Consider the following 23,737-nt stretch of genomic DNA (forward strand, 5'->3'; position numbering starts at 1 on the left):
TTCTGTAATCCTTTATATACAGTGTGGAGGAACTGACCAAAAAGGACAAAGGACTCATGGACATGGACAACCATGTGATGACTGCTGGGGGTGGTATATATGAGGGATAAATGGTGACGGGAAAAAATACAATAAAGATCCAATAAAAGAAGTTTGAATAATACAACTTTGCTTCAGGATCTAATATCTTTTAAAAAAAAGGTAAATTATTGGGAAACCTCTGCTGACATGTTGAGAGGATAGACTATAAAAAGTTGAGATCTTTGAAGCCCTCCTGCAGGACCACTAGCATGATGCAATAGGAAAGGCCCAGCAGAACATGGTTAGGAAGGAGTCATGGCAATATAAACCTCAACTGGAGGCTGAGTCACTTCAGTAAAGGGAAGGAAGGGAGACTGACCTGGGAAAGAGGGTCGAGGAGAATCATCTCAGCAGACGGTGGTATTTTTGATATATTTCTCTGTCCTTTCCTAAGATTTTCTTGAGTTCTATGCCTCTGAAATTCCACTTTTGATTATTGGGGTGAGTAATCAATTACAGCAAACCACTAGGTTTACTTCTACAGATTCTGGATAACTTCAGACACAAATTTACACCATTGTTTTTTAAACCTAATTTTTGTAACTTCCCATTATTTTCTGTAACTATTTCTAGCATTTTAGACAAAGTAGCTTTTTAAGAAAGTATTTCCCATGGATTTACTAGTTTTCTGGCTGTGTGGAGTTTTGAGGGAAGATTTTCTTTATTAGACTGCTTTCAAAGTGTATGGTAGACACTGTCGTTAAATTTCAGTGACACCAGTCTCTGACATGAAGATCTAAATTTGGATTCATGAAATGCTAATTTCTAAAGCATTCTAGTTAGGCAAAATCATGAAGAAAATAATTTGTAGAAAAACCAATTTTACATTAACCAAAATATACATTTTTAATTAAAAAAAAAAAAGACTTGACATCTTTTAAAGGGTTATCCCAATGTAAAATCCCTCTTTAAATTAGAAAAATAATTTAAAGCAGTTCATTATTTTGTTTCAAACAAGCAAATATAAGTATAACATTTTCCACAGTAACCACTTTATTTTGATAAAATAGCCAAGTGCGAACATTTTAAAAAACGAGCTCAAAATGTATTCACTGCAGAAATTCTATGTTTAAGAACCTATCAAAATTCTCATCCAACTAAAATTAAATATTAATAGAGAAATTCATAAAAACGAAAACATTGAAGGGTCAGTCCTTTTTCACAAACTACCACTCACACTTTTGAATATTCACCTTAACCAGTCACACTTGTGGCTCCCTCTGAGGTAGTGCTAGGTAGGAACTATAGGTCACTGTAAAACTGACTCTATGTAGCTTAGCAAAAACCAAACACTTGGGAATACACAGTGTACTACGCCTGCCCTCCTGGCCTTCCAACAAGGCATTTACAGCTTGGTATGTTTCTTCAACTAGGTCAACTCCAAGCTGAGGTATGCCTCCATAGTAGGAGTTTTCTTGGAATAAGAAAGAAGTCTAGAGAATTCAGGCTCTCAATTTCAGATGACCCAGTGTTTCTATCCCTCCTTTACCTCTACAACTGTCTTCCTACCTGTTTATTATGGTATTTCTGAACTTACCTACTTAGGGATTTCTTACTCTGTCACTGGTAAAAGTCATGCTAGTAAACTCAAAATGACAGAAATATCTGATTAGCCTGAAAAACTACACTACGTTTAAAGAGTTCTATTAGGTATTATATGTAAGAAAATTCTACAAAGCCCACCCACCTGATGATCCAAATATATGGTGTTCCTTTGAAGATGATGCAAAAGAATTTCATTCTAGTAGGCATCAATCAAGAAACAGAGGAACAGAGAAAGAAGGTGCAGAATTCATGAAAAGGTCAATTTTGAAATAAGAATAACAGGTAGTTTACCACAACCTCTTATACCACAATACACAGTAACTTTCACACACATGCTTCCCCATGAATGGTATAGATGACATATTAAATCATATAATTGAACCCTGTTTTGCAAGAAATTAAGTGGACATGCATCCAGGCTGAAATATTAAGCAGAAAAACCCTTCAAATGGCTGTAGCAGACACAATGGTAGAAGCTTCACAGGTTAATTATTTTCTGTGATATAGTACTTCTTTGGATGTTTCGCATATAATCAGAGGCTATTAAACCCTTTGAGAAATGTTTACATGTGTTCATTCTTTTTAGTCAAGAATAGAAGAAATATCTTAAAATTAATTTTTAACATAAATAGAGAGTATTATTAAAACTGTTATCAATTTTCAACTTACTACTTTGCAGCAAATTCTGGGACTTTTCAATATCTGTTTTATCAGATGTGGAAATTTGACAGTATTTGGTAAACGATAACCCAATTTAAGTATCTATGCATTTCTTTTCTCACAATCAAAAGTTGGTAGTTAAGTGGGTGGGTGGGGGTCTAAGAAGAAACATCCTACTGTGTCTCCCTTTCACAATGTATCAGCAGGTAAATTCTCAAAGGGTCAATAGGAGATCCTAATGCTGTTGCTGCGATGATGGTATGGGCTCATGCTCAACACTAATGACACTGATAAACTGGTTAATGAGTGGCTTAAAATAAGTGACAATGGCAGACGACACAGACAAATCTCTCCATAGCTGACCTTTGGGCTGTGGGCCTCAAGCTTTAGCTGCATGAGCTGTGCTAACGTATGCTCCCGGACACTACTCAGTTCGGCTTGCTGCCGTCTCAGCTTTATTAGCAGCAGCGTAAGCTCCTCTGGCTGAAGGAGTACAATTTAAGAATCCAAACAGTGGAAAACAGATTAATTGTTGTCTTAAGTGACAGACATTAAACCAAGATTTCTTGGCAAGTTTCCTCTTATGGTTGACATCAAACATAGTGCCTAGGCACTATGATGATAGGTCCTACATAAATGCATAGATATCTAGAGAAATAGAAGGAACAGTGTTACTTTAAAAGATATAGCAACATGACAGTATATTAAGGCATTTTCTCAGAACTCACAAGAGAAATTTAAATGTTAAGTATAAAAAGCATAATGCCAAAAAAAATCACAAAGACTTATACATAAGAGGTATTAAGAGATTATTCTAAGAAGATGTGTAAAAATGACACCTAAGATTTTTACACGAACAGAACAATACTGGCATGTCCAGCACTCCATTTTAGAGAACAGAAGGTAAATAAAAAGGATTAAAATTCAAGGAAAACTTGGACAATATCTTTACATCATTAAACGCAATACCTGAGATCTGTTCATTGCTTCCCAGTTCTATTTTTAAATGCCACTGTTAGTGCTTTCAAAGGTTATTTTATGTGATCAAAAGATCAGTTTTGACTTTTAAAAAATATACATATATTTAATACACATAGAAAGTTTTCACGGGTGCAAAACCCTCCTTCTACCTTCTGGGGAGAAGAAAAAGCTTTTGGTTCCTGATAGTTACTATGATCCCTAAGGGGAAGAAACGTTCAAAGGTAGGTAAGATTCCTTAAGAGGCTGATCTGACAAATTTCCCTTTGTTAGAAAAGCAGTAAAGTATGAACACTGGCTGAGCTGTAAGCTATAAGATAGTAAAACTTCCAGGCTACAGAGCATTCTGAGATTGACTTGTTTTGCCGACAGCATTATCCTAGTTCTCCTCCACTCTGTTCATTTCCTGTTCCTCTTTTTTCTTATTAATACTATTTTTTTAGGGACAGATTTTAAACTATTATTTATAATTACATTAAAAACTTGGGCCTTCAGGGGAGAAATATGTCAGAAGTAAGTAAACCAGTTACTACTGGATTCTTGAGATAAAACTGAGGGTACAGATGAGATAAGAGTCTTTTAGAGTAAATAGTGTAAGAGAGTGTGTGTGTGTGTGTGTGTGTGTATGTGTGTGTGTGTGTGTGTGTTGACTTAAAGAAATGTCATAACAAAAAGAAGAGCTGCTTTTGATCTGATGCCAACCCCATCTTGGGACCTCATGGCTGTGAGCAGTCCATGTCTTGTGATCAAACCCTTGAGGCTCAGCTAGGGAGAGGGAAGGCTGGGGTAAGGTATTAAATATTCTAAGACCCCGAGTGCTATTTGACAGAAATACCAAAAGGAGAAGTCTTGAAACTCTGGTTTGTTATTTATGCAGTTAAAAAGATAAAGATATTTCCAAAAGGGTGAAATACTCCAGTAAGTTTCTAAGACTTGAATTGTGAAGCAAAATAAAGAGAGGCACATTTGACTCCCTCAAAAGTTGGTGGTAAATAAAATTTTATTCTAAACATCCACTAGAGGGAGCAAGGAATAAGAGAAAATTTTGTAGTATATTAGGCATTACCTTATGATAAATCAATGTCTGTTAGATTCACAATTTAATACTTTAAAATCCCAGCATTTTAAAGTTTTTAGTTTTAGTCAAGCAGTATTTTTAAACTTGAAAAATAAACAGCAAGTAGTTTAAAGCCAGGAAACCTTCCTTATATCTAAGTATGCAAAAGATAAAAGAATGTTTGCAAAATACACATTAGATGACTTTGTTTTGATTACAATAGAAAGAGAATTTTAAATAAGGAACAACTATATAGGTCCTCAAATCACATCTTCACAGAAAGTAAAACTACCTACTGATATTAAAGCATAGTTCCCCTGATAAAAGGATGCCATTAAAGTAAAATGAAGTAATAAAAAGTCATCTTTTCTCTTTAATTTCAAGAGTAATACTGTACCGATAATATAACTCCTTCTCAATTTGAAGTTTAACACTAAAAATAAAATGATAATGGTAAGTATTTTTATAGTCTCTCTTTCTTTTCATAAATATGTAAATTAGTTTCTAGTCTGCTCTAAAGTAGTTAATCTATCTAAAAATCCACAGGAGAAATTTCTTAATAGGCTTGTAGTGTGACTACATGTGGTTGCTTGCTGAATTTGTTCCACTAATGAACTACTCCAACTTCTGTTTTAAAGATGAGGGAATTAACATCCAATGAAATAAAAAAAATCCACCCAGGTTATAGCATTAACCTTGAAAATATAATCTTATATTTAGGCAGTCAGACATTTAGGGAGAATTATTCAGTAAGACTCTGAAATGGCTACACGACTGCAAATTCTTCTTATGAGCATCTCTTCCACAAAAATAGTACAGGTTTTTCTTTGGAAGGCATCGGTCTGAAAATTCAAACTTGAAAGCTGTGTCACATATGTGCTACTGTGTGTCGCACATAAATAAAACATGTTATGGTGAAGAAAGGTATCATACTCACTGTTTTGCCTTGGAGGCTCTGGGGACTAATAGGCTGTAAAGTCAGGCCAGCTGGCATTGACCTTCTGTCAGGCACATAGACATGCTAGAAAAATAAAGGCACAATATAAATTTCTGTGGTCAACATTAGTGATGGCAAATCTTATATTTATATTGTAAAGTACCACTTAAAATTTACTCTTAGTGCTTATGAAAGAAGATAGGTATTAAAATTTCTTGTCTAAAATATGGATGCCAACAGAGTAATTCTCCATGGTCTGGCTCAGTGGTTCTCAAACTTATTGGTCTCAGGACCCTTTTATGTCCCTAAAAAAAAAAAAATAAATAAACTAGTGACAAGACTAGTACTGTCTTATAGTTTTGCAGATTTCTTTAATGTTTGGCTAGATTTTTCATATCTGCTGCTATATTCAATCTGTTATGATAATCTCTTCAGTGGAAGTACATCAAGAAAATCTACCCCATATATATATATATAAAAGGGAAGAGAATTTTAATAGCTTTTTAAAATAATTATATTATATATAATATTTATCCTTGATATTACACTAAAACTTGAAAAGTGGTATTTTCTGAAAGGTTAGTTGCAAACTGGTATCTGAAATTATATCAATAAAAACAGCTTTTCATATCATTACAGCAACATCCATTAGTCTGTATGCACTTTTAAATGAATCTCCTACCCATTTATGATTTTATAGTATCAAACATTGGTCGTGTGGAAAATACTGGTTCGATAAGTTATGCAGATGTTTTTAATGTTGATACATATCAGTGACAAGTACTGCCAACAGTTTTCCGTGAAGTGACAGGCTTTTTACTTTGAGAAGTGTCTGTCAATTGCTAAGTCTGAATAACAGTTTGTCATTTGTTCTTTCAAGTAAAAATGGTGTTTCATGCAAAAAGCAGCTAGTTCAGCTTGCAACTCATACAATCATTCAAGTGTCTTTATGTGAGTGAGACAACCATTGGAACTTTGGTATGCAATAGAAATGCTTAAAGTATATTTCCTATTTCATCACCGAGTATTAAAATAATAGAATTATCCCTTACTGTTTCATCAAAGGGATTTTTTTGAAGATTTGTTTCCTATTTTTTTATTGTTGTTCTGTTATAGTTGTCCCAGTTCCCCCATTGCCCTCCCCTGCTCCCCTCCCCACCACACCCTGCTCCCGCAGTCAATCCCCACTCTATTGTCCATGTCCATGGGCCATCTGTACTTGTTCTTTAACTAGGCCCTTCTCAAAGGGATTCTTAAGTGAGGCCTAGTATGACCTCTCTCATGGCTGGGAGCCCCTCCCTTGATTTAGGCTAAGGTGCCACTATTTTACCCACTGTTGCTTTTGCACTATTAGAAAATGGTAACAGTGAAAAAATGCCTAGTAATAATAGTAGTAGTAGTAGTTTGGGGCTTGCATGCAGATGCCCTGAAAGGATCATGGAGATCCTCAGGGATACCACCAGCTCCCAGAGATCTATGGGCCATACTTTAAGAAACACTGATAACATCAAGAAAGACTGTTTGAAAGAAAAACTGGCAATGATGGAGAAGTTTTTTGGGAGGAGGAGTTAATTGGGAACTGGATAGAGAGCACACATTCATCTCATATTTATTGTTAAAACAGATCGTAAATTTTGGCTAAGAATATGAAAAATACTAATAGACATAAGAACACTTTCCAACCACACAGTATGTTGTATTCAATTAGATTTCTCCTAAATACTGTCACTTTTTTTTTTATCAAATATGATTTGCCTCTGGGTGTACAGAGTGACAAAATATGAAACTCTGTGACAATGAAGTTCAAAAGTGAGCCTTTTTTTTTGGTGGGGGAGCACATGAAGCATCCTCCAATCAGAAAATTTCTTATTGACTTATTAATTTCTAGCTCTTACTTATGGCAAAACCAAGCAAATGCTGTATGCAAAGATGTAACTGAAAGATTCAGCCTGTTACAAGGATAAGGAAAAGTGCATTTTAAAATAGTACAAAGCAAGAAATTCTTTAGAACTAAAAAGAAAATCACAGGAAAATTCCTTTTCATTTTAGGACACTGGAGAACTGGCTGCATGCAGGGTGCCTGGTCAACTGCTTCAACATTATGAAAAGCTGACCAATACTAAGCACTCTGAATTCACTTTTAATACTCTACTAAGCAGTGCTTAGCAGTGCTTTAACTAACTTAAGGTACCAATTAAAACATGGTCTCTGTATCTTAATATTTTAAAAGTATTAAACCAGTAAGCATTTCTGATATTTAGCTGGGTATCTAAGGAGATATTTCCATTTGCCATATATTCAGCTAGTTAGAAGATGAGGTCAGCACCTTTATCTTAGCAAAGAAAAGGATGCACCTGATTGAATCTTGCAGGTATGCTAGAAAGGGCAGGTGTAGAATTTGCAAGTGAGGAAAGAGCCAATAAAAATGCATGTGGTCCTAACGTACAAGGAAAGCTGAGATATGTTATCAGGCAGAGACGAATGCATAATGCATGTGCTCAAAAAACAAAAAACAGTTTCCGTGCTCTTGAGAGATTCAGCATTGCAAGCTTAGGTTTTATACGTGAGATTTTGACATTGCAGAATATTCTTCCTTAATTTTTTTTTTTTTAGAGGAGCTGCCTTGACTGCTCCTCCCTATTTTCTTATCTCACATTTAAAATAGTGTACTGGAAAACCAAACCAAATCAAACCAAACCCAGAATGCATCAAGTAGTGAACACAAGATGAGCTGACACTTTACCTTAGGGTGGTGGGCCCTGTGCCTGCGGTCTATCGTCACATCTCCTCTCTGAATTGGCGAAGACACTTCCGATCTGTAGGTTCGTTGAGGGGAGTACCCCTGATACGCAGCAATCGAGCCATGGGAAGGTGATGTGGGAATGGAGTGCATTGTCTGGTCAGAAATGTTAACCATGGTCTTAGGGCTGGTCAGAGTGCCGTGACGAGGGAGGGTGCCCTGCTTATTATAGAACTGACGCTGCTGCCATTCGTACAGCTGCCACATCGTGTCGTCTCTCATTGATCTTCGCTTCTCTTCTGCTCCAGATCCTACCGCTCTGTCGTGAGTGGAAGGGGTTACACTGCAGATACTTTCGGGCCTGGTCTTGCTGTTTCTTGGGAGTGTTCTATAACCTTCAGGATACCGGGCCACAATCTGGGCTCTGTGGCTTGGCATATTTCTCGGTAATGTTTGGTAAGAGATTACTCTACAGTGAAAGAATTGAAATGTAAAAATGAAGGAGAAAGTTGCTTTCCAGATTCTAAATTAGGCTACATTTTTTCCTTCTGGTCACTAAAATATATATTAGGACTTGCTTTTTAAAAGATTGAAATATTAAATATTGTATAAGGTATAAGTTACTAATGAAAACATTTAAATCATTTTATAACATTTAATTTGATGGATTTAATACATTAACTAAACAGCATCTACGTCACTTACATAAAAGACGATTAATTCTGCACAATGTACAGTTTGGTTTAAAGAAGAAAAAAATATTTGCACTTCTTTTAGAACTAGGAATATTCACTATCTAATCCCTAATCTGTCCCCACACCGTTATTTGTTGTTCCATACACAGACCCCTAGAATCCCGTTCTCACACATCTCGCGAGAACAGCTACAGGGATTTCCGGTAACGGATGGAACGCTGGCGTTCGGAGTCGGGCCGCAGAGCCCGAGGGCAAGAAACGAACCACCGCAGGCCCGCGCGACAGGCCCCCGCGACTGGCGACTGCTCTGCCACACCATTTCCCACAGACGGCATGACCGTAGAAGGGGCACATCGGCACATTTGGGGTTTAAAAAATAATTACCCTTGACTGCTTTTCTTAACTTGAAAAATAAACATGACTTAAAGCTAAGGCTCAAAATTTAAAGACAAAATACTTCAACATAACATTTCAGACATAAAACTGCAAATCTGAGGAATTTTACGGTGCTTCTGGTGTAGAAATTAACTTCCTATTTGATGGGTGCTATCTGCATTTTGGGGAAGATTTAAAAGCAATCTAAAAATTCTTCAAATACATTATCTAAAATAAAGTTCTTACAAAATATTAAAATTTTAGTTATGGATATATAATAGTATACTACTAAGTATTCCTAAGATTAAAGAATAAAATAAGATTTCAGTTTACAATAAAAAAATGACGTTTTGATAAAAACACTCTTTGGAGTATACAAAAACATCCTGTGCTAACTGCATGATGGGTCAGGTCCATTACGTAAAAAGAATTTTAAAAAGTCAGTTAAAAATTCTAAATAAAGTAAGCATCCGTTTCTCCATTACCTCTAGAGGTGGGTGTAAGATACAATTACAATTCAAATTCTAAAAGCAAACATAATCTTTTCCTAACAAAACCAAAATCTCGCTTAAAAAGAACGACTATTAAACTACAAGCATCCACTGTGTGCTGTCGTCCCCAGGGGCTCACGTCCGCACTGCAGTGACGGCGAGCGTGCTGCAACCCGACGCACCGCGCGCAGGAGAACGGAGACCCCACTAACTCAGGCATCCGGACCTCTTCTTTCACTGTTTGCTTAACGCCTTTCTCCTGTATTTTTGGACAATGAGAGTATTTTGGAGGTGTGCATGCATAATTGCTAATGATTTGCTGCCACCTATGGGGTATTAAAATGCCAAAGATGTTGGTGATTACAAGGAGAGGGTCTCCCAGGTCTAACTTGATGTGGAGGTTACTTGACCATTCTCTGAAGAATCTGGGAATCTGGAATGTCAGAGTTCTCTTTGGACCCAGAGACTTGTTGCCAGTTACAATACATAAATAGTCACCTAAAACAAAGATTTCATTGTGACCAGGTATAATGAGTTGGGAGCGACTGGGCTATGAGGCATGCTCACAAAAACCCCCACACAACTTGTGCCTACTGGCGCAGTAAAATTATGCTACCTTTCTACAAACCAGAGAAAGTCTTGTGTTTGTGGCTTAAAGCACCCACGAAAGAGATAAGGCTGTGAAAAATAAAACACTACAGTAGAAAAAGAACGAAGTAGGAAAAAGCAGTTGATCAGAAATCAGAAAGGCCGAGTTTTGTCTCTTGCTTTTCTACTAAGTACAGAGACTTTGGTGAATTACTTACACCTTCTGGGACTTGGAAAATTATTTATATATAGTTATATAAATATAACTGTGTGTGTGTGTGTGAGAGAGAGAGAGAGAGAGAGAGAAGAGGGAGTGTGTCTGAGGGAGACGGGTAGAGAGGACAGGGTGGGGAACAGATCAAGAGATTATACTCCTTTAAACGCTTGGGGCTAGGAGTCCCTGCGCCAGCTGTAACCAGAGTGCAGGCCTCTGATTTCCTTATGCAGCACTCTTTTCATTATGCCAATGATTCCCCAACTTTTGGATTTAATGCAAAAGTAAACCGATCCTTCTATTTTTAAATTTTGCCAGAAGTATGGTAATTATTAAAACAAAACAAAACAAAAAACAAAACCAAAACCCTTTTGCTGTCGCAATGACTTAATTAAAAATAAAGACACCCCAAAACCAGAAGAGACATACTCTAGAATCTTTCATATGCTAACAAAATCTGGCTAACTGAATATTTTGGGGGATTTGGTTTTCTCATCTAGAAGATGATTTCATTACTAAATTATGTTACATAGCTCTAAAATATCATCTCTTGTCTTATTCTGTGTTCAAAATATTTCCAATTCTTTCAACCTTTTCCCTACATTAAATTTCTTCATTATACTGATTGTTCCTTAGCTTTTCTATGTTTCTACTGAAAACAGGCTTGCTCAAAATTGAACGAACCCCTGAGACAAGAAACACTCGGTGAGGCCCACCATCTGATGCTAAAGGGCGCTTTGATATAACCAGCAGAGAAAGTTCAGTGCTTTGCTGCTTTCCTTCCACTTGTCCATCCCACTTTTCCTCTGCACAGTCCCCTCCCTGTTCCCCCATCTCCTCTGTTAACACAGACATGGACAACGGAGAGGGGACTGACTGGGGGAGAGAGGGGTGAGCTGGGTGGAGGGGTGTGAAAGGGGAAAAAAAAATGGGACAACTGTAACAGGAAAAAAAAAAGTTTAAAAAAGTAAAAAACAAACAGAAAAAGCCAGAGAATGAAAAAAATCCAGAGTTGGCAACCCAGGGCTGTCTGCATAGGAAGCTTGTCAGCCAGGGAAAAGTTGATTCCAGCCATGAAATTCTGCCCTAATACTAAGGTAATTTATCCCCACATGCCTTGGTTTACTTGTTCATAAATTCAAGAAGTAACTATAGTGACCTTGATACACAAAAGGCTCTGGATTGGGCACTAAACTATATCATAGGTGCATATACAAAAAATATTAATGATACAAACTTCATATCAAGTTTAAAAACATGTGAAAAAAATCTTTTATAATCATGGAAGGAAGGGGCGTACCACTGTCAATCTAAACCACACTGAAAACTGCATATAAACTAATGTTAAATTCTAGTTCAGAAACTATAATTACACCAAACACCTCTGCCAGGGCTCTGAAGCACGCATAATGTGTGAACTGCACCCTGCTGCAGAGATGCATGGTGAGTCTGACCCATAACCCCATCTACGGTCATTAACACAGGCTGATGTCGACTAAGCTTGACTAATTAATGGCTACAAAGTTGAAAAGGCTCTTTTGCCATTTTTGGGACCACTTTTGAGGAATTTTTTAAAAATAGGTTATTTATCAAGGGAGTTTATTTTTATCCCATATACTACTATCTAGGCATTTTGAGACCTGTTTTTCCAAAACTGCAGTTTCCTTCAGTGGTCTTCTCCAAAGAAATTCAAATTCAGCAAAAATGTGATTTACTTTTAAGTGAAAGCGTTAAGAAATGCACACTGTAAGCTCCCTCATCAGGTTTAGTGTTCCATTCACCAGCAGCTGCCTGTCAAGCACCATGAAAACCCAGCCCCTGTGATTCTGCCATGCAGAACAATGGCGTAAGGCACCTCGCATTGCAACAGTGCTTGCCACTCACAAGCTGCCACTCACAAGGACACGTTAATGTTCTGTTCACAGACACAGGGGTCTACTATTTGACTACGCATTAAACCTGTTTTCTTTCTACCAGAACTTTAACAATAAAAGCCAGCCTTTCAAAAAGTTTTACGAAATACATTGGGCTTCTTTTCACCAATAAAAATTATTTCATTATAAAACATCACAACTATTTTTTTTTTCAGTATGAGGTTTGTGTAGTAATGTTGATGATATATCTCCATGAGCCAAACTGGACACTGGCCAGTGAACCCGAAGTTGGAAGACCAGTGTAGAGAAAACATGAGCTCGGAATAACCTGAGACGAGGCTTCAATGCTGCAGGTCTGCCTTCAAAGAAAAGAGTCACAAAAAGCCTTTATGTATGTTAGCTATATCCATCAAGGGACCTAAAAGTGCTTGGAAACTAATCTTTATGCTCAACAATTTTAAAAAGAACTTCCAGAAGTGAGATTTTATGCTGGGCACAGACTCTGTAAGTCTTCTTGCTGGGATTTTTATTATTGTTTTCCTGAAAATGATTATAACCTTAGTAAGTATTTCCAAACACCCTCTCTTTTCTTTCTTTTTTTTTTTCTTTCTTCCTTCTTCCCAGAACTACCTCTGGCTTCTCTTCTATCTAATCAAATTTTATTTCTGAAATAGGAAATATTTCTCACATTTCTCCTCTGGGAAAACTAGGCAAGTAAACACTGCGGGAGAGAAAGAAGAGTAGGGAAGCGAATAAAACATCACAGGAGAAGGTTTTTGCAGCCGTGGTTGTGAGCACAAAGGACGAAGCCAAGTGCACCCGGGCTTCTGAGCTGCACTGCTGAGAGAGAGACTGGGGCGCCCACAACCGCACACGTCGGCCACGGCCACGGCCACGGCCGCCCAGCAAATTGCTTGAACTTTCCTGTACTTCAGGAGTTTCACTATTAAAACCAGTTCATCTTCATTTAATCAAAACTTTAATGCCATTGTTTTCTGGCTTTCTATTACTGAGAGGTAAGAGTTACAGTAACTCTTCAGTTAATTTTTATATGTGTACACTAGTGCACTGGAGCATTTTTAAAAATTTTGCATCATCAAGTTCCTGACTAATGACACATTTTATCATCCCACAGGCACTTATTTTTCCTCCATATCCTCTGGCCTTCATTTTCTTCTCCTTTGTGGACCACACCCTACTCCCCTAAATATAAGTATTTTTTCAGATTTTCCCTTAGAATTTTTATTTTATCCAGCCTCCTGCCAGATGAACTTATCTACTCTCATCCTTACCTTTCAGTACTTGTGATATAATGAGGATGCTGCAACCTCATTCAAGTCCAGATCTCTCTTCAGAGATACAGAACACCCAGTACCTCGAATTTAACCTGTCCAAATCATTCATGACCTTCTCTCTTCCCAAATCTTTTCTATGCAGTAAAAGGCACCAGACAACCCTTCACGTTCAGGCCCAACGAAGACCAGGGAGTCTTTCTTGATTTTGACCAATCACTCCAACGAGACTTAGTGAGAATAGTTTGCAATCAAGCCCATTCGAACACTCAACTAGACTTGTCAGTTGAAGCTTGAACACATCGCCTTCCTCTCCTCATTTCCCTTACTCCAATAGCTTTTCAATGTCCTCCACTTCGTTCTCCAGATTCTGCAGCCAGACTCATCCTTCTGAAACACAAACCTGAATGCATCTACTCCAGCGCACCTCTCCAGCCTTGCTCCTCATCTGGCACCACAGCAGTTGCACCTAAGCCATACTGGATATCCTTTCCCTGCTCTCTAATTTGGGGTCCTGCACATCTAAACTAACATAAGCACACTATCCTTCATATGTCAACTGTTTTCTCTTCCTCCAGAAAGGTGTTCGTGAACGCTTAAATTGTGTTTGTGGTCCCTGAAATGTGGTCTTATAGCATCCTGTTCTTCCTCCACGGTCACGATACACTGCACTTGTACATTTCCCTTTCTCCACTCCTAGATAAGAGCCTCTGCGAGAAATGTGGACTACACCTTTTCATCATTTTGCTTTCTGGCCCCATGGCTAGTACACAGTACTTAACATGAAGTGTGAAGGAACAAGTGTGTGCAGGAATGAATAAATACAATACCTAGTCATGCGCAGTATGAATTGAGAAGGAAAGGAGATGGAGAACTGGAGAGCATAAGCCATTACTGTGTCTGTCACTTATTTCAGATCTCTGCATTGCATCAGGCTGCACAAGTTACTGACAGAAGGCAGCCAGTCCCCCCTTCCTCTTCCCAAACAAACAAAATCTCTGCCCACAACTGAAACCTTTTCTTGGGCTGGGCTAAGGGAGAATAACTGCTCATCACGATTAGTACAGTTGATGACAATGGTGGGAAACAGAGAAAAAAAAAACACTTATATTTGACTACTATAAAAAAGATACAGTAATGAAACTATAATATCTAAATCACAATGTAAGTGAATACTTTAAAAAAAAATTTTATTTGTGAGGGGAAGGGAGGGGGGAAGGGAGGGAGAAAGACAGGGAGAGAAACTTTGATCAGTTGCCTTTTGCACACTCCCAACCTGGGACCTGGCCCATAACCCAGGCATGTGCCCAGACTAAGAAGTGAACCGGTGACATTTTGATTCACAGGCTGGCATTCAATCTACTGAGCCATACCAGCCAGGGCTAAATGAATCCTTTTAATTGGTATCTTAGAAACTGATCTCCACCAACACAGCATGAAAGAAACCTGGGTTTATAACATGTAAAAACAAGACACTTACCCCCTGACTTCTTCTTCATGACCCCTCCCCTTCTGGGTTTTAATCCAGTGTTCCAGCTGCTGCATCGAATTGGTTCTCTGTATGACTCGGTCAGCCTCTGTATGTGAGGGCCCTGTATTTGGTTGACTTCCACCTTTAAGATCTGCCAGGCTCACATTGATAGTTTTGTTCTCTAAACTATTCACATTGACTGGCCTGTAGTGTCCAGTCTGAGCTGGGCATGTTGACCCATCATATTCAGATGGCAGAGAATTCAACTTTACACTATTAATTTTTGTTAAAGGTCTATCTTGACCATCCTTCTGAAATCCATATTTTTCAGCTTCTAATGCCTTTTTTTCTTCATTTCTGCTTATTTCCTTGTTTTTCTGGTTATTTTGGGCCTCTGGTTTAATGAGCACTCTGTGGTTGGGATAGTTATTGATTTCTTTAGCTGGTGCATTTTCAGATGTAATCTTGTCCACTCTGAAATCAGAGAAGAAAATCATAGCAAATCAGATGAAATAACAGACATATTATTTCTGGGATTCAATCTAGGAAAAAAATGTAAAATTACCTTTTACTTTAGAAAAAAAACCTGAAAGGGTCACAGAGGACAGGCCTGCACAAACCCCCAAGGTTGTGGTAGGAAACAAAGTGTACAGTGTATAAAGCACTGGAGGGTAAAAAGTGAAGTGGTAAGTGTCCCCACCATTAAAAATCTGGAAATAAAGCACATAAAATTGCCCTTTCGCAGTGAAACCACAAATTCCACACTTGAAGGACCACAGCATCTAGTCACTTGAAATAAACAAAATGGCTTCTAGCCAGGAAGGTCAGCTCATCATGAGACAATCATGAGGCTGGTTTGTGGAAATGACTCCACCAGGAAATTATAGCCTGGTGCTACCAAAGATCTGGACCACATGACTAACCAACTCTGTATTTAAGAGGACCCGAGTTTCGGTTAATAGCTCTTGGAGCCGAATGCACATATTCAGCTCCCAGCTCTACCTCTTATTAGCCATGTCTGTCTGTCTTGGGGCCAGATGTAGAAACTGACTGTGCCTCAATCTCCTTTTTGGGAAGTGGGGAACTGTAGCACCAAGGTTATAAGCTGTTATGAGGAATAGGTGGCTGCCATAGACATTATTACTATTATCACTCCATCTCATCAAGCAATTCTGATTAGAATCTGGCACCCCAAGTCCACCTCTCACCAGAAGAATGTGCTGCTTACAGCGTGTGTCTGGACCACTGGACTGTTTACTGCTCACCATTCCAGTTGCTAGCTATATCTAGGTCTTTTTGATGAGAATCAGCTGCCCTGAGATCAGTCACTTCCAGGCTCTGAAAAGACCAAGCGAGTGTCTGAACCTGCATGAAACTGCCAAGATCAAGCCACACTGGGAAGTCTCTCAGGGACTGGCCACATTATAATGCATAAAAACTTTCATATTGAGTCCTAAGTGTGTCACTGCTGCCAGTTTCAGAGATGTGTAGAAAATAATCCATAATATACAGCTACAGAAGGGCAGTCTGCATATGATCAGTGAGCCAAAGATGAAACAGGACTGTTTGTCTTAGAGCAAAGTCATGGACTAGCCAGATATTTAGGTTAGATAAAACTTATGGTATCTAGGCTGAAAGCAGTATTAGATAATTGAGAAAGTTTACTAAGATATGCTACGGAGCTTCTTTCCCTTGAAAGACAACAGAAAAGACTTACACAAAAAGCACGTCCATCCTTGCTAAATTTGGAGGCAGGGAGGGGATTTTTAATACTGAATACCAAATATCTGAAAAGATTTTTTTAAACTTAGTTACTTGTAGCCTACCTAAAGCTACATTTTAAACCAGACCTGTATTGCCTTTTTCTCTTTATCACTTAATAAATGTAATAAAAAAGTCACACGCTGACTTTTCTCTAAGTGGAATAAAACTGATTCAAACATGTATGCTAGGATAACATAAACAATGTGAAACTTGTGATCTACTTTTAAAAAGTGACATTTAAGTTATCACAGAAGATACATGGAAATATAGTAAATGGACAATAAACTCAAAGATGGAAATTGGGAGAATGTGTACTATGCCTGTATTGTTCCGTATGTTCTGTATGTGCGTATCAGCGATCTGCAGAGGAGGGGACTAAGCTATTGTCGTTTGCAGGTAAAACACTCTATGAATTCAGAAGAAACAAACTATCTAGTTAAAAACCCTATGCTTTATCTCTTAGGTAATATGCCCTAATAAATATTTTTACGTACTCTGGCCATATGGGAAAGCCCATTACCCTAAAACTAAGCAAACAAAAAAAAAGAAAAAAGAAATCTCTCAAAACTAATTAAATGAATTATGACAACAATTAGGTACCTACAATTTTAATAATCAATATTAACAGGTAGGATAACAGTGTAATGGCTGCAGGTAGAATAAAAAGTAATTTCTACACGGTAACGGTGACTGACACCAGGCTAGGCACACAGGGTGGTGGGTCAGTGATTCCTGGCTAACCAAGCAAATCACTTCTGCACAACTGGCCAAAAATTGTTACGGGCACACGGTCAACCAGTAGGTTGTCAGAAATCACAGGAAAATACTGACTGTAATCTTCACCAACCTAAATTATGAGTGATTTTTGGTTTTTTGAATGCGAAGTACCAGAAAAGAATAGTTAATTAAAATCCTGAGGCAAGCACAACATATAATGCTGAAATTATCTGGACAGCGAAAGTTTTAATTATATTGATTCCTGTATTCGAAATAATTCCCTAACAGTTTTACTCTGAAGTGAAAATTACAGTTAAGATCTTCAAATGAATTCTTTTCACCTGCATTATTTTCTTTAGCAATCAGTGCTGAGCACCTCATTGTTACGTCCTTCCAGTCATTTTAACAAATGGAATTCCTTGCTCTCAATTTAGAATATGCATGACTGAGGTGGTTTTTCTTAAAAAATATGTGCCCTACCCTTCAACACTGGCCTTCCTTCTTTTTTCTCCATACTTTCCCATAGTGCAATCACCAGTGGCTGGTTAAGTTACTTTGGACTTGTTGTTTCGAATAACAAACATATAGCATCAACTTAAGTCTTTTAACAAATAAGTTGTAAGACTATATATGCATACACACAAAAAGACTGAAGATTTACACTAACAATTCCCTTTATTCTGAGAAGAAAAAAAAAACCCCAAAACCCCAAAATTATAAGTTAGTATTCTCCTTATAATATGTACTCAATTATCACTGACTGGGAAAAAAAAACTTTATCACACATTTTTCTTCAAATTATAGGAATATTTAAAGAACATTATTCAGCTGCTATTTACATATTTTTAGAAGCAGATTTCTTCTCACTAGCTCTTAATGTAATACAGTTTAATATTGAAATGGTCCAAGTTCAAGCAGGGGGAAAAAAATCACACAGGTCTTATTTATATTATGAAAGAACCTAAGTAATGAAGTTTCAAAAGAAAGAAGGAAGAATTCATCCAGAAAGAGATATATTCAGACATAATCTAAATGCTTGTTAACCTGTTTTCTGGAGACCTTCATCATAAAACAATCAGAATTAACCAGGAAATGCTGGGGTGGGGGTGGGGACACAGAACTCATCACAAAATTTTATTTCAATTTTTTAAAATTCAAAAATATACACTATATTTTGAAAACCACAGTAAAATTAACTTCACGAATATAAACTTTTTCCTAAGAATTAGGATCTTAAAGAACACTATCTTGTGAAGTTTTAAGAAAACAATTAAAAAAAATGTACTTACCGGAAATTAAAGGTAATTCTGTAAGAAGAAAGAACATTCAGTTTGAATGTTAGAATTCTGGATTCACCTCAGTACACTGATAGGTGAAAATGAGTAGAGGGGGAAGGTGGAATAAAAATGCAGGTGGTACTCCCAACTAACTAAAGGGGCATCGATTTCATAGAGGACATGAATTAATCCTTGTTTTCTGAGAAAGAAATGACCTCATTCCCTGACTACTAAATGGTATGCATTGTGACAATGACATACTTACAAGGCATGGAACAAATGTAAGTGGAAACCACCGTTATTTCCCCTACAAGCCGTTACCTTTTCACAGGTTCTGTCTGCACCAGGGCAGCATCTAGCATGGCTTTCATCCACAGCTCCATCTCCTTTATCGTGTCAGTGCAGAAGTAATAGGTCCGCATGTTCGGGTGGGCTGCCTGATTGAAAACGACACGATCACTTTAAACAGGAACATGGGATCTGTAAGGGAAAAAGAAAGTTAAGAGCTCTGTGCACAGATCATTACCATCAAATTTCAGAAGAGCAGACCTGTCTTATCTATGGATAGAGAATTAAATGACTTGAGAAAAATATAATTCGATCTTGAAAAATATATAAATACTAATTTTTTCCCTCCTAACTTTATAATGTTTCTTTTATAATGAAAAAAAGTGAATGGGAAGGAAAGGTAAAAAAAGAAGCACTTAGTTGTGCCCGTTCCATGTTCAAATCCCTAGTAATTTCCATTTCTATAATTCATACCATTTTATTAAAAAACGTCCCAGAGCAACCAGCAACAAAAGTAATCAAAATGTACACAGCATACTATTTTCCCCTTGCTAGTCATTCCTTTAGTCCTCAAAATGTGCGGTTTTATGTGTCTAATCCTTAGAAACACCTGTGTACAAACATAAGAGGTAAAGGGAAGCGTACTAAATATGGAGTTAGTCTGCTAAATACAAGAAGATGAGAGGAATAAATCTGGAGCCACATACTTTACTCCAATATCTTCACTGTCTGCTTATCAACAATGTCAAATTAACTTCTTCAAAATCTTTTTCAGAAAGAATCAGAATATAAATAAACTCAATAAATCCAGGGCTCAAAATAACTATATAATCCACAAATCTCACTTGACCATTGTAAAAGATAAAACTATCTATAGAAAGAGTTCAAATGCTACATGTTAAAAATAATGAAAACCACCACAAAGCATCACTGGACTGTCTTGAGTGGGTTTTGGGAGAATTGAATAAAGACCACAGCCCACATCTGTGATCAACGGAAGGAGCACTGACTGAGTGCTGAGAAGACCCAGTGGTAGCTGTGACTCAGAGAGCATGCTAAGGGGCAATTTGCTAGATGATGGCAAAGTTCCCTGTCCAGCACTACATTCCACAACTGTGTTCAACAGCCGCCTATGAAGTTCCTACTTACCATGGTGATAAGCAGTAGCATCAATGTCAACCGACTTAGTAGTAAAAGTGGCTCATAAATTCAGAGGAAACAACATTGCAGAAAAGAGAATTTGAAACAGAAATTACTATCCTTGTTACAGATAAAATTTAAATTAAATCAAATCATTACAGAGAAAATATACTTAACAGTCACTTTTATTGCTATTTTAACAATCCAGGATTTTTTAAAGAGTCTAAGAACCTAACAAAATGCCCTACAAATAGTACAAGTTCAAACATTTGCTGAATTAATAAGCTAACAATGTTTAAACCCATGGCCAAATAACAGTGTTACTATCACACAGGTCTATATGTGTATGTATTTTTTAAAGTTATTTTAAATTATCAGCCTTAAGCTTTGCTATTAAAATAACTGTTTCTCCAGTAACATTGTTAATGGAATTTATTGCAATATGAAGCGATTCCCCTCTTATCCACAGGTCTTTGTTCAAATTTTAGCTTCTCATTGAGCCCACCCATCGCTTCTACCACCCTGATATCTTTCCTGATTTTTTTGCTCTGGAGCTAATACTGTCACTTAGCAAAAGTTTTAAATCAGCCAGCATCAAGTGCTTTTTGGAAGTGAATGCGAAGTTACAAAACGGTCATGGGGATGTAAAGAAAAGCAGAGGGAATATAGTCAATAATTTTGTGATTACTAGGCATGGTGCCAGTTAGGTGCTGGAGATACCAGGGAAAGAAAGCATTATGTAAAGTGTGTGACTATCTAACCACTAAGCTGTCTACCTGAAACAGATACAAAATAAAATTGAAAGTAAACTGTTAAAAAAACCAGTGGATGTGAATTAAAAATTAGATCAATTTTATAATGATATAAACCTTCTCATTGGTGGTGCTTAGGTCAACTTGCTTTAGTAATAAATTTTACGCCTCAACTTCAATATTCTTTCAAAAGTATCTCATGTTCACAATGTACTCAGATCCAAAAACCTTTGCAAATATTCTATAAGATTATAATTGTATATATAGTTAAAAAATAGCATAATATTTTTATCTCATATAATATTCTCTCCCCAAATTTATTCTGAAAAAAATTCAGACATATAGTAACCTTTAAAAGTTAGTAAAATGATCCAAAGGACACCTACAAGTATATTTACCAATTGTTAGCATTTTATCATATTTGTTTTATCCACTTGCAAGTATAGACATAAAGACACTTTGCTCCTAAATATTTGAGCATGTGCTTCCTAATTAAGGGACACTTTGCTACTCAACCATAAGACCATTAATATATTTTTAAATATAAAAACGACTGTAACTGAAGTAACATTTTATAATAATCTATGGACCAATATCCATTTTTTAATCAGTGCAAGATTGATACACAGAATTACAAAGTACGACTATTTCCTTACCTTAAACGCGTATTTGCGATTAATGTGATCCTCAGAGGTAAGCATTGCTATCTGAAAACTAGGTAATAGTATGCTTCCCAAGATACCTTCTTCTTTCTCATCTAAGAAATAAGTGAACATCCAATTACAATTTTGAATGTTGTCATGGAGCAGAATAAATTTTCTCAACATTTATTTAGACAAAATCATGAATGAACTGTATTCATGTACTATTTACATAGATTAGTACTTCATAAAGTGTTAAGGAAAAATATTAAATACAGAAGTATATTCTTTACTTTCAACAAACTTCTCTACCCTAAACTAATCAAAATTGGTCCCATGCATCAGAAAAATGTCAGTTAGACATAAAAACAGCAGACATTTGTTTGGCATATAAACTGAATTTCACAAAGCCCTGGACATGTGATTTATTGAAAATATTAGCCATATAAGTAATGACACAGAACTTTACGAAATCAATCTACCTACATTTCTATGAGGATTTAAATGCCCAACAATTCTGAGCCCAGATAAATGCACAGCTCACTTGCTCACATCCTTCAGTCTGGGCTCAGATGACTCACTGGCAAGACACTCCTTTACCCACTTTAAACGGCCTCTGTACAGAGTGATCCCAGAGCTCTTGCCTCTGCCTGGAGCTTTACCGCCCCCCCACCCTCAACGCCTCTGACACATGGTATGTTTTAGTTACTTATCACCTCTCTCTCCCCACTAGAACATAAATTCCTGAGTTGTAGAGGCTCAATTTTTTTAAACAAATAAATACATATATGCAAATATATATTTTAAACTATACTATAAAAATTCTATGCTTTTTAGAACATATAACCTTGAAGGTTTGCTTTTCCAAGTCATTCAGATACAGAACAAATTTATGAGAATAAGTTACAGGCCTACAAGACAAGTACATAAAATAGACTTAGGAAAATGACAAAACATTAATTTTGGCATAGTATAGGTTCACATTATTAACTTTCTGCTTGGGGGTAGATAAAACTTGAAATATATTAGTTCCTTGTTAGAGACCCACAAGTTAATAAAGCCATGCATTAGGCTGATGAGTTTATCAATATGAAAAACTGTAAGAAATAATTTATTATTTTGCTTGTCATTTTTTATTACCATAAACTTTTTAAATTTTAATCATTGTTCAAGTACAGTTTTCTCCCTTTTACTCCCAAATATTATCATAAACTTAAGAAGGGATTTTTGCCCTCATTTCTAGAATATATGGCAAGCTTCCAAAACAACCACAAAAAAGGCTGCATTAGATAGATGTTATTTCTGTAGTTTTTCTCGTAATAGAACAAAATTTTGCTTTTAGTATATACTGTGCTCATTCAGTTGTAGTCCACAAAATGAAAGAATGAACAAAAGTGCACATTTAGTCTAAAAATTAAAAAAAAGATACAAAATGCTCATCAATTATAGTGAATATGACAATTTAAAAGAATGAGTCACATAATTTTAAATCCAATTTTGTTTGTATAAAGCATATAATCAGAAAACAGCTCATGAAGTCATCTTTAGTAAAAAAAAAATCATTATCAAATAACATACTCTTCTTTGTTGCATAATTGGAAAAATTGACTTTCCTGAAGTTATTCCAGAATACGCAGAGGCAGTACAGCACAGGATGATTTCACTGTATTATCACGGGTTACTTCCCACCTGGACACTAAGTAACTGTGAGGTCTCAGTCAAGTTAATCTCACTTTCATCAACCATCAAACTGAGGAAAATAGGACTTACCTCACAGAACTGTTGCGAGGGTTAAATTAGTTAATAGACATGACAATAATGTACTGTACCCGTATGAATACTGCCATTATTATATAAAATTAAAGAAACTGCATGTAAAAACCTTCATTTTCTGTCAAATGACCATCCTATGAGTTCATCACTAGATTCTTCTTTTGTTCTTAATCAGGGCATTCTCCTGTTTGGTTCTCTATCCGGCCTGACCTGAATTACTGTCTTACCTTCTGTCTCCCAGAGGGTATCACATACCACCAGGCAAAGGGCAGGGAGGGAACAATGTTTATAGAATGAACGAACTCTCTGTGGGACTCAGCTGGGCCTTTTAGACCACAGCAACCCAACTTCTCCCTCTGCCCATCCAACTTCCTTTCTGTCCTGCCA

At 36.9% G+C, this 23,737-nt stretch overlaps 1 protein-coding gene across 4 annotated transcripts in view; it reads right to left on the reverse strand.

Moving 5' to 3' along the window:
- Nucleotides 1–23,737, reverse strand: part of PLEKHA5 (pleckstrin homology domain containing A5) — a 201,743-nt gene that overhangs the window by 47,685 nt on the left and 130,321 nt on the right. For 2 of the 4 annotated variants that reach the window (XM_045829210.1, XM_045829212.1), the window contains 6 exons: nt 21,593–21,693; nt 19,078–19,193; nt 18,769–18,786; nt 15,008–15,472; nt 8,002–8,467; nt 5,259–5,342 (listed from right to left, as the gene is read on the reverse strand). In XM_045829210.1, the coding sequence (XP_045685166.1) occupies nt 5,259–5,342; nt 8,002–8,467; nt 15,008–15,472; nt 18,769–18,786; nt 19,078–19,193; nt 21,593–21,693 (1,250 nt within the window). Of the gene's footprint in view, nt 1–1,768; nt 1,823–2,649; nt 2,770–5,258; nt 5,343–8,001; nt 8,468–15,007; nt 15,473–18,768; nt 18,787–19,077; nt 19,194–21,592; nt 21,694–23,737 lie in introns of all 4 variants that reach the window. The other 2 variants (XM_045829213.1, XM_045829211.1) reach the window with 2 other exon arrangements.

The sequence above is a fragment of the Phyllostomus hastatus genome, unplaced genomic scaffold (genome assembly GCF_019186645.2).
Source record: "Phyllostomus hastatus isolate PE091 unplaced genomic scaffold, TTU_PhHast_1.1 phas_scaffold_93, whole genome shotgun sequence".
Taxonomy (NCBI): domain Eukaryota; kingdom Metazoa; phylum Chordata; class Mammalia; order Chiroptera; family Phyllostomidae; genus Phyllostomus; species Phyllostomus hastatus.